The sequence below is a fragment of the Pelobates fuscus genome, chromosome 10 (assembly GCF_036172605.1).
Source record: "Pelobates fuscus isolate aPelFus1 chromosome 10, aPelFus1.pri, whole genome shotgun sequence".
NCBI lineage: Eukaryota > Metazoa > Chordata > Amphibia > Anura > Pelobatidae > Pelobates > Pelobates fuscus.
This window is the reverse complement of record NC_086326.1, coordinates 144,940,722-144,953,075: the sequence shown is the minus strand read 5'-3', so window position 1 is coordinate 144,953,075 and position 12,354 is coordinate 144,940,722. Positions and strand designations below refer to the sequence as shown.

Below are 12,354 nucleotides of genomic sequence, written 5' to 3'. Positions count from 1 at the left end.
CTCTGTTATACAATCAGACACATTACTGGGAGTATTATTGCTGTGGGGCTCTGTTATACGCTCAGGACACATCATTGGGAGTATTATTGCTGTGGGGCTCTGTTATACACACAGACACATTACTGGGAGTATTATTGCTGTGGAGCTCTGTTATACACTCAGGACACATCACTGGGAGTATTATTGCTGTGGGGCTCTGTTATACACAGACACATTACTGGGAGTATTATTGCTGTGGAGCTCTGTTATACACTCAGACACATTACTGGGAGTATTATTGCTGTGGGGCTCTGTTATACACACAGACACATTACTGGGAGTATTATTGCTTTTGAGCTCCGTTATACACTCAGACACATTACTGGGAGTATTATTGCTGTGGGGCTCTGTTATACACTCAGGACACATCACTGGGAGTATTATTGCTGTGGGGCTCTGTTATACACAGACACATTACTGGGAGTATTATTGGGGTTGGAGCTCTGTTATACAATCAGACACATTACTGGGAGTATTATTGCTGTGGGGCTCTGTTATACACTCAGGACACATCACTGGGAGTATTATTGCTGTGGGGCTCTGTTATACAATCAGACACATTACTGGGAGTATTATTACTGTGGAGCTCTGTTATACAATCAGACACATTACTGGAAGTATTATTGCTGTGGAGCTCTGTTATACGCTCAGGACACATTACTGGGAGTATTATTGCTGTGGAGCTCTGTTATACACCAAGACACATTACTGGGAGTACTATTGTTGTGGAGCTCTGTTATACAATCAGACACATTACTGGGAGTATTATTGCTGTGGAGCTCTGTTATACACTCAGACACATTACTGGGAGTATTATCACTGTGGAGCTCCGTTATACAATCAGACACATTACTGGAAGTATTATTGCTATGGGGCTCTGTTATACGCTCAGGACACATCATTGGAAGTATTATTGCTGTGGGGCTCTGTTATACACTCAGGACACATCACTGGGAGTATTATTGCTGTGGGGCTCTGTTATACACTCAGGACACATCACTGGGAGTATTATTGCTGTGGGGCTCTGTTATACACTCAGACACATTACTGGGAGTATTATTGCTGTGGGGCTCTGTTATACACTCAGGACACATCCCTGGGAGTATTATTGCTGTGGGGCTCTGTTATACACACAGACACATTACTGGGAGTATTATTGCGTTTGAGCTCTGTTATACACTCAGACACATTACTGGGAGTATTATTACTGTGGAGCTCTGTTATACACTCAGGACACATTACTGTGAGTATTATTACTGTGGAGCTCTGTTATACAATCAGACACATTACTGGGAGTATTATTGCTGTGGAGACACATTACTGGGAGTATTATCACTGTGGAGCTCCGTTATACACTCAGACACATTACTGGGAGTATTATTGGGGTTGGAGCTCTGTTATACACTCAGACACATTACTGGGAGTATTATTGCTGTGGAGCTCTGTTATACACCAAGACACATTACTGGGAGTATTATTGCTGTGGAGCTCTGTTATACAATCAGACACATTACTGGGAGTATTATTGCTGTGGAGACACATTACTGGGAGTATTATCACTGTGGAGCTCCGTTATACACTCAGACACATTACTGGGAGTATTATTACTGTGGAGCTCTGTTATACACTCAGACACATTACTGGGAGTATCATTACTGTGGAGCTCTGTTATACACTAAGACACATTACTGGGAGTATTATTGGGGTTGGAGCTCTGTGATACAATCAGACACATTACTGGGAGTATTATTGCTGTGGAGCTCTGTTATACACTCAGGACACATCACTGGGAGTATTATTGCTGTGGGGCTCTGTTATACACTAAGACACATTACTGGGAGTATTATTGCCGTGGAGCTCTGTTATACACTCAGGACACATCACTGGGAGTATTATTGCTGTGGGGCTCTGTTATACACCAAGACACATTACTGGGAGTATCATTACTGTGGAGCTCTGTTATACAATCAGACACATTACTGGGAGTATTATTGCTGTGGAGCTCTGTTATACACTCAGACACATTACTGGGAGTATTATTGGGGTTGGAGCTCTGTTATACAATCAGACACATTACTGGGAGTATTATTGCTGTGGAGCTCTGTTATACAATCAGACACATTACTGGGAGTATTATTGCTGTGGAGCTCTGTTATACACTAAGACACATTACTGGGAGTATCATTACTGTGGAGCTCTGTTATACAATCAGACACATTACTGGAAGTATTATTGCAGTGGAGCTCTGTTATACAATCAGACACATTACTGGGAGTATTATTGCTGTGGGGCTCTGTTATACGCTCAGGACACATCATTGGGAGTATTATTGCTGTGGGGCTCTGTTATACACACAGACACATTACTGGGAGTATTATTGCTGTGGAGCTCTGTTATACACTCAGACACATTACTGGGAGTATTATTGCTGTGGAGCTCTGTTATACACTCAGACACATTACTGGGAGTATTATTGGGGTTGGAGCTCTGTTATACAATCAGACACATTACTGGGAGTATTATTGCTGTGGAGCTCTGTTATACAGACACATTACTGGGAGTATTATTGCTGTGGAGCTCTGTTATACACTCAGGACACATCACTGGGAGTATTATTGCTGTGGGGCTCTGTTATACACACAGACACATTACTGGGAGTATTATTGCTTTTGAGCTCTGTTATACACTCAGACACATTACTGGGAGTATTATTGCTGTGGGGCTCTGTTATACACACAGACACATTACTGGGAGTATTATTGCTTTTGAGCTCTGTTATACACTCAGACACATTACTGGGAGTATCATTACTGTGGAGCTCTGTTATACACTCAGACACATTACTGGGAGTATTATTGCCGTGGAGCTCTGTTATACACTCAGGACACATCACTGGGAGTATTATTGCTGTGGGGCTCTGTTATACACCAAGACACATTACTGGGAGTATTATTGGGGTTGGAGCTCTGTTATACACTCAGACACATTACTGGGAGTATTATTGCTGTGGGGCTCTGTTATACACTCAGGACACATTACTGGGAGTATTATTACTGTGGAGCTCTGTTATACATAGACACATTACTGGGAGTATTATTGCTGTGGAGCTCCGTTATACACTCAGGACACATCACTGGGAGTATTATTGCTGTGGGGCTCTATTATACACTCAGACACATTACTGGGAGTATTATTACTGTGGAGCTCTGTGATACACACAGACACATTACTGGGAGTATTATTGCTGTGGAGCTCTGTTATACACTCAGACACATTACTGGGAGTATTATTGCTGTGGAGCTCTGTTATACACTAAGACACATTACTGGGAGTATCATTACTGTGGAGCTCTGTTATACACACAGACATTACTGGGAGTATTATTGCTGTGGAGCTCTGTGATACACACAGACACATTACTGGGAGTATTATTGCTGTGGAGCTCTGTTATACACTCAGACACATTACTGGGAGTATTATTGCTGTGGAGCTCTGTTATACACTCAGACACATTACTGGGAGTATTATTGCTGTGGAGCTCTGTTATACACTAAGACACATTACTGGGAGTATTATTGCTGTGGAGCTCTGTTATACACACAGACATTACTGGGAGTATTATTGCTGTGGAGCTCTGTGATACACACAGACACATTACTGTGAGTATTATTGCTGTGGAGCTCTGTTATACACTCAGACACATTACTGGGAGTATTATTGCTGTGGAGCTCTGTTATACACTCAGACACATTACTGGGAGTATTATCGCTGTGGAGCTCTGTTATACACACAGACATTACTGGGAGTATTATTGCTGTGGAGCTCTGTGATACACTCAGGCACATTACTGGGAATATTACTACTGTGGAGCTCTGTTATACACTCAGACACATTACTGGGAGTATTACTGCTGTGGAGCTCTGCTTTACACTCAGACACACCAACAATATGGGGCACCAATCAAAGAGGGACATTAGGGTAAAATTATGGGACTGAGGGATTTGGGTCCAAACTTGGGACTGTCCCTCCTTAAAAGGGGCACTTGGGTGGTATGAATCATGCAAAGTGCCTATAGTTGGTAGATGGGTATAAATTGGGCAAAGAGTCTGTAGTGGGCAGAGTAGTATAAATTGTGCAAGAGTAGAAGAGTATAAACTGGGGAAGGTGGCTATAAAGTGGACAGATGTATAAACATGTGGGCAGAAAGGCATGAAGTGGGCAGAAGTATATTAAGTGGTGTAAAGTGAGCAGAAAGGAAATACATGGGTAGAGGGTTACACGTTGGGGAGAGGTATGAAGTGGACATATAGGAATAATATGGGCAGGAAGCTATAAAGCAGACAAGGTTGTTGAAGTGGGTAGAGAGGTATAAATAAGTGGACAAAGAGGTATAAAGTGGGAAGAGAGGCATAAAATGGCCAGATAGGTGTAAAGAGGTATAAAGTGGGCACAGAGGTATAGTGAGGGGCAGTGAGGGGCAGTGAGGGACAGAGAGGGGCAGTGAGGGGCAGTGAGGGGCAGTGAGGGGCAGTGAGGGGCAGTGAGGGCAGAGAGGGCAGAGAGGGCAGAGAGTGACAGTGAGGGCAGAGAGGGACAGTGAGGGCAGAGAGGGACAGTGAGGGCAGAGAGGGACAGTGAGGGCAGAGAGGGACAGTGAGGGCAGAGAGGGACAGTGAGGGCAGAGAGGGACAGTGAGGGCAGAGAGGGACAGTGAGGGCAGAGAGGGACAGTGAGGGCAGAGAGTGGCAGTGAGGGCAGAGAGTGACAGTGAGGGCAGAGAGTGGCAGTGAGGGGAAGAGAGGGGCAGAGAGGGACAGTGAGGGACAGTGAGGGACAGTGAGGGCAGAGAGTGACAGTGAGGGCAGAGAGTGACAGTGAGGGCAGAGAGTGACAGTGAGGGCAGAGAGTGGCAGTGAGGGCAGAGAGTGGCAGTGAGGGGAAGAGAGGGGCAGTGAGGGACAGTGAGGGCAGAGAGTGACAGTGAGGGCAGAGAGTGGCAGTGAGGGCAGAGAGTGGCAGTGAGGGGAAGAGAGGGGCAGAGAGGGACAGTGAGGGACAGTGAGGGCAGAGAGTGACAGTGAGGGCAGAGAGTGACAGTGAGGGCAGAGAGTGGCAGTGAGGGCAGAGAGTGGCAGTGAGGGCAGAGAGTGGCAGTGAGGGCAGAGAGTGGCAGTGAGGGGAAGAGAGGGGCAGAGAGGGACAGTGAGGGGCAGTGAGGGACAGTGAGGGACAGTGAGGGCAGAGAGTGACAGTGAGGGCAGAGAGTGGCAGTGAGGGCAGAGAGTGGCAGTGAGGGCAGAGAGTGGCAGTGAGGGCAGAGAGTGGCAGTGAGGGGAAGAGAGGGGCAGAGAGGGACAGTGAGGGGCAGAGAGGGACAGTGAGGGACAGTGAGGGACAGTGAGGGACAGTGAGGGACAGTGAGGTGGACATTACTCAGGGTGGGAGAGTGAGAGGGGGGGGGATATCAGGAAATTCTGTGTAAATTCTGTAGAGAAGTCTGAATCACCAATAAGGGATACATTTAAACTCACCGTTTTGCCCAACACCTTGAATACGGAAGTAGAATGTCGGGTGAGCACTTTGATGACGCACTGTGCCATAATCCGCCATGTTGGTTTCTGGAAAGTCCCACATGAAGTGGTTTTGGTACCTGGTACGGATCCCATTTACTATACTTCGTATTGTCGGAGATGTCAGTACGATAGGACACCGGGGGCTGCATTTATTAAATGAATGGCGGGAACACGGAGCCTGGGAGCCCGAATGGCCTACATGTCGCCATTCAGGGAGTCAGCAGCCGCCATGTTCCTGGTGGGAAGAGATTTATTGACATTTACAGGGGGGGGGGGTGCAGAAAATGTATTAAATATTATATTAATTATATTATATCTATTATATTATATTAAATATATTATATTACATTAATTATATATATTATATTAATTATATCTATTATATTATTATGGAGAGGGTCAGTAAATGTGATATAATAGAATTGGAATGAAGATTATTATATTATAATTTAGTTCAGTGTAGCAGTGATGGGAGCTGGATGGGAGCAGTGGGGGTTATGGTGTGGTGGGTACAGGAGGGAGACCCAGTGTAACATGGCTCAGCTCACAGGGTGATATTTATTCATGACAGTCACATTGTATCGGGGGGGTGGGGGGGGGATGTGATTTACACCCTATTCTCACACACAGTGTTAGTAAATCACACGGAAATCTGATTTCAGAATCCTGCCTGTACACACTGATAGCAACTTCCGCCTCAACAAAGATGGCGGCCGACTGTCTTCCCCTCTCCCATACGTCATTAAGAGTCGCCACGGCAGCCAGTGACGTCACAGTGCGCTCGCATGCGTAGTGCTGTCTGTGTGTTTGTCACAGTGTGTGCGCATGCTCAGAGTGAAGCCCATAGAGAGTGTATGTCCTGCCCAGGCCCTGACCTGGCTGTAGGGGACACAGTGCTGGGACACCAGGGGGAGGAGCCAGCCAGGTGTGTATGGGATTGTGTTCACAGACACTGTGGGTATCAGGGGGTTAATGATAATAACACTACAGTATTATCACTATTATTATATATATATATAGTGTGTAATAATTATATATAGTGTGTGTATTATAATAATATATAGTGTGTGTATCAGGGGGTTAATGGTAATAACACTACAGTATTATCACTATTATTATATATATATATAGTGTGTAATAATTATATATAGTGTGTGTATTATAATAATATATAGTGTGTGTATTAATATATATATATATCGTGTGTAATATTATTATATATAGTGTGTGTATTATTATATATAGTGTGTGTAATATTATTATATATAGTGTGTGTATTATTATATATAGTGTGTGTAATATTATTATATATAGTGTGTGTATTATTATATATAGTGTGTGTAATATTATTATATATAGTGTGTGTATTATTATATATAGTGTGTGTAATATTATTATATATAGTGTGTGTATTATTATATATAGTGTGTGTATTATTATATATAGTGTGTGTAATATTATTATATATAGTGTGTGTATTATTATATATAGTGTGTGTAATATTATTATATATATATATATATATATATAGTGTGTGTATCAGGGGTTAATGGTAATAACCCAGTATTATCACTACAGCACTGTGTAAAGATTGACAGAGATATATACACACATAGTGTGTAATAATAATATTATATATAGTGTGTATTATTATATATAGTGTGTATTATTATATATAGTGTGTATTAATTAATTTTTAATTTGTGATAATTATTGTTCTTCTGTATTTCAACAAATGTACATTTTCGCTTTTAATGTGTGCAGCCATGTGTTTATTATAAAGGGTTGGAGCTAACTTAATTTATTTGTAAATGTATATTTTTCAAATTATTACATTGGAAAGATAAGGGCATGTTTTTTTTGTAAACTTTAATGTTCCTGGCAAATTCTCAAATTTAACACAAAATTTTAATTTGTGTATTCACTAAAGACAGTTCTAAATCGAGTTCATAGCTTATTCCAAAACTGGTTTTAAAATAATAATTTCTTAAACACTCATGTAATCCCCTTAACTGCAGTACCAATGGTCTTCAACCCCGTCCTAAAGTCACACCACCATGGTTTGGTTTCCATTGGAACATAATTGGAAAATACCCATGGACTGTTAACATGCCTTGTGGACTTTGTTCGGAACTACAGCATAATCCTGTGTGTTAAAGGATACATAAGTAAAGTGGGAATCAGGGAATGCCTGTGGGGAACTGCTGAATGGTTTCTCAGGTCCGTTCATCTGTGGGATTGGAGTAAAGTTATCAATTTTACTTACTCAAATCACCATAGTCATAAATTGGCCAAATTGTCATCATCCTTTACAATTTATCCTAATTTCCACTTCTACGTTATCTGTGGTAATTCTGTCCAAACTGGATAGCGGTGATAGGCTGAGAGCAGTGGGCTAACCCGGCCCAAACACATTCAGCCAATCATTTAGGTTGGATGGAACCAACATTGATAAGTAATTCCAGTTATCAATGTGACTGAGGACAAGGCAGCCTCCGCCTGACAAGGAAAATGTGGCAAACCACTACTAAACAGTTTCTCATGAGACTAGGCAACATAACCAGTACTCCCTGTAGTGGTTATGATGATTAGGGTACCCTTTAAAATAGGCTTGTCTTTTAGTATGCAATACTTCGCTCGTTCTACTTATTTTTAGACTTGTTTCAATGTATATTTTGCTCAGTATGATTCATACTATGCTGTTTTTCCTAGTTATTTCAGGGGACAATGTGATTAGACGTACAAGTCGTCCAAAAGAAAAATAACCAGGTGCCAAATCATCCGACTGACTCTGCCATGAGGACTAAGAATTGGGACCGGATGACCGAGAGGATCTTGGATCTCACTCTGGAGATCATCCACCTGCTGACTGGAGAGGTGAGGGATTCTGGGTAATGTCAGTATGGAGATCATCTACCTGCTGATTGGAGAGGTGAGGGATTCTGGGTAATGTCAGTATGGAGATCATCTACCTGCTGACTGGAGAGGTGAGGGATTCTGGGTAATGTCAGTATGGAGATCATCTACCTGCTGACGGGAGAGGTGAGAGATTCTGGGTAATGTCATTATAGAGATCATCTACCTGCTGACTGGAGAGGTGGGGGATTCTGGGTAATGTCATTATGGAGATCATCTACCTGCTGACTGGAGGGATTCTGGGTAATGTCAGTACGGAGATCATCTACCTGCTGACTGGAGAGGTGAGGGATTCTGGGTAATGTCACTACGGAGATCATCTACCTGCTGACGGGAGAGGTGAGGGATTCTGGGTAATGTCAGTACGGAGATCATCTACCTGCTGACTGGAGAGGTGAGGGATTCTGGGTAATGTCACTACGGAGATCATCTACCTGCTGACTGGAGAGGTGAGAGATTCTGGGTAATGTCATTATGGAGATCATCTACCTGCTAACTGGAGAGGTGAGGGATTCTGGGTAATGTCATTATGGAGATCATCTACCTGCTGACTGGAGAGGTGAGGGATTCTGGGTAATGTCATTATGGAGATCATCTACCTGCTGACTGGAGAGGTGAGGGATTCTGGGTAATGTCATTATGGAGATCATCTACATGCTGACTGGAGAGGTGAGGGATTCTGGGTAATGTCATTATGGAGATCATCTACCTGCTGACTGGAGAGGTGAGGGATTCTGGGTAATGTCAGTATGGAGATCATCTACATGCTGGCTGGAGAGGTGAGGGATTCTGGGTAATGTCATTATGGAGATCATCTACCTGCTGACTGGAGAGGTGAGGGATTCTGGGTAATGTCATTATGGGGATCATCTACCTGCTGACTGGAGAGGTGAGGGATTCTGGGTAATGTCACCATGGAGATCATCTACCTGCTGACTGGAGAGGTGAGGGATTCTGGTTAATGTCATTATGGAGATCATCTACCTGCTGACTGGAGAGGTGAGGGATTCTGGGTAATGTCATTAGGGAGATCATCTACCTGCTGACTGGAGAGGTGAGGGATTCTGGGTAATGTCATTATGGGGATCATCTACCTGCTGACTGGAGAGGTGAGGGATTCTGGGTAATGTCATTATGGGGATCATCTACCTGCTGGCTGGAGAGGTGAGGGATTCTGGGTAATGTCAGTATGGAGATCATCTACCTGCTGACTGGAGAGGTGAGGGATTCTGGGTAATGTCATTATGGAGATCATCTACCTGCTGACTGGAGAGGTGAGGGATTCTGGGTAATGTCATTATGGAGATCCTCTACCTGCTGACTGGAGAGGTGAGGGATTCTGGGTAATGTCATTATGGAGATCATCTACCTGCTGACTGGAGAGGTGAGGGATTCTGTGTAATGTCATTATGGAGATCATCTACCTGCTGACTGGAGAGGTGAGGGATTCTGGGTAATGTCATTATGGAGATCCTCTACCTGCTGACTGGAGAGGTGAGGGATTCTGGGTAATGTCATTATGGGGATCATCTACCTGCTGACTGGAGGGATTCTGGGTAATGTCAGTACGGAGATCATCTACCTGCTGACTGGAGAGGTGAGGGATTCTGGGTAATGTCACTACGGAGATCATCTACCTGCTGACGGGAGAGGTGAGGGATTCTGGGTAATGTCAGTACGGAGATCATCTACCTGCTGACTGGAGAGGTGAGGGATTCTGGGTAATGTCACTACGGAGATCATCTACCTGCTGACTGGAGAGGTGAGAGATTCTGGGTAATGTCATTATGGAGATCATCTACCTGCTAACTGGAGAGGTGAGGGATTCTGGGTAATGTCATTATGGAGATCATCTACCTGCTGACTGGAGAGGTGAGGGATTCTGGGTAATGTCATTATGGAGATCATCTACCTGCTGACTGGAGAGGTGAGGGATTCTGGGTAATGTCATTATAGAGATCATCTACCTGCTGACTGGAGAGGTGGGGGATTCTGGGTAATGTCATTATGGAGATCATCTACCTGCTGACTGGAGGGATTCTGGGTAATGTCAGTACGGAGATCATCTACCTGCTGACTGGAGAGGTGAGGGATTCTGGGTAATGTCACTACGGAGATCATCTACCTGCTGACGGGAGAGGTGAGGGATTCTGGGTAATGTCAGTACGGAGATCATCTACCTGCTGACTGGAGAGGTGAGGGATTCTGGGTAATGTCACTACGGAGATCATCTACCTGCTGACTGGAGAGGTGAGAGATTCTGGGTAATGTCATTATGGAGATCATCTACCTGCTAACTGGAGAGGTGAGGGATTCTGGGTAATGTCATTATGGAGATCATCTACCTGCTGACTGGAGAGGTGAGGGATTCTGGGTAATGTCATTATGGAGATCATCTACCTGCTGACTGGAGAGGTGAGGGATTCTGGGTAATGTCATTATGGAGATCATCTACATGCTGACTGGAGAGGTGAGGGATTCTGGGTAATGTCATTATGGAGATCATCTACCTGCTGACTGGAGAGGTGAGGGATTCTGGGTAATGTCAGTATGGAGATCATCTACATGCTGGCTGGAGAGGTGAGGGATTCTGGGTAATGTCATTATGGAGATCATCTACCTGCTGACTGGAGAGGTGAGGGATTCTGGGTAATGTCATTATGGGGATCATCTACCTGCTGACTGGAGAGGTGAGGGATTCTGGGTAATGTCACCATGGAGATCATCTACCTGCTGACTGGAGAGGTGAGGGATTCTGGTTAATGTCATTATGGAGATCATCTACCTGCTGACTGGAGAGGTGAGGGATTCTGGGTAATGTCATTAGGGAGATCCTCTACCTGCTGACTGGAGAGGTGAGGGATTCTGGGTAATGTCATTATGGGGATCATCTACCTGCTGACTGGAGAGGTGAGGGATTCTGGGTAATGTCATTATGGGGATCATCTACCTGCTGGCTGGAGAGGTGAGGGATTCTGGGTAATGTCAGTATGGAGATCATCTACCTGCTGACTGGAGAGGTGAGGGATTCTGGGTAATGTCATTATGGAGATCATCTACCTGCTGACTGGAGAGGTGAGGGATTCTGGGTAATGTCATTATGGAGATCCTCTACCTGCTGACTGGAGAGGTGAGGGATTCTGGGTAATGTCATTATGGAGATCATCTACCTGCTGACTGGAGAGGTGAGGGATTCTGGGTAATGTCATTATGGGGATCATCTACCTGCTGACTGGAGAGGTGAGGGATTCTGGGTAATGTCATTATGGGGATCATCTACCTGCTGGCTGGAGAGGTGAGGGATTCTGGGTAATGTCATTATGGAGATCATCTACCTGCTGACTGGAGAGGTGAGGGATTCTGGGTAATGTCATTAGGGAGATCATCTACCTGCTGGCTGGAGAGGTGAGGGATTCTGGGTAATGTCATTATGGGGATCATCTACCTGCTGACTGGAGAGGTGAGGGATTCTGGGTAATGTCATTATGGGGATCATCTACCTGCTGGCTGGAGAGGTGAGGGATTCTGGGTAATGTCATTATGGAGATCATCTACCTGCTGACTGGAGAGGTGAGGGATTCTGGGTAATGTCATTATGGAGATCATCTACCTGCTGACTGGAGAGGTGAGGGATTCTGGGTAATGTCATTAGGGAGATCATCTACCTGCTGGCTGGAGAGGTGAGGGATTCTGGGTAATGTTACCATGGAGATCATCTACCTGCTGACTGGAGAGGTGAGGGATTCTGGGTAATGTCATTATGGAGATCATCTACCTGCTGACTGGAGAGGTGAGGGATTCTGGGTAATGTCATTAGGGAGATCAT

The 12,354-nt window shown here is 44.4% G+C and overlaps 1 protein-coding gene across 4 annotated transcripts in view; it reads left to right on the top strand.

The window, feature by feature from the left end:
- The window catches only part of LOC134575168 (oocyte zinc finger protein XlCOF22-like), a 167,730-nt gene that overhangs the window by 138,518 nt on the left and 16,858 nt on the right, over nucleotides 1-12,354 (top strand). For 2 of the 4 annotated variants that reach the window (XM_063434395.1, XM_063434393.1), the window contains exon 1: nucleotides 8,254-8,489. The exons of 1 other annotated variant lie outside the window; for it this stretch is intronic. In XM_063434395.1, coding sequence (XP_063290465.1) covers nucleotides 8,409-8,489 — 81 coding nt within the window. In that variant the 5' untranslated portion in view covers nucleotides 8,254-8,408. Of the gene's footprint in view, nucleotides 1-6,485; nucleotides 6,538-8,253; nucleotides 8,490-12,354 lie in introns of those variants that run through there. One more of the 4 variants, XM_063434394.1, reaches the window with a different exon arrangement.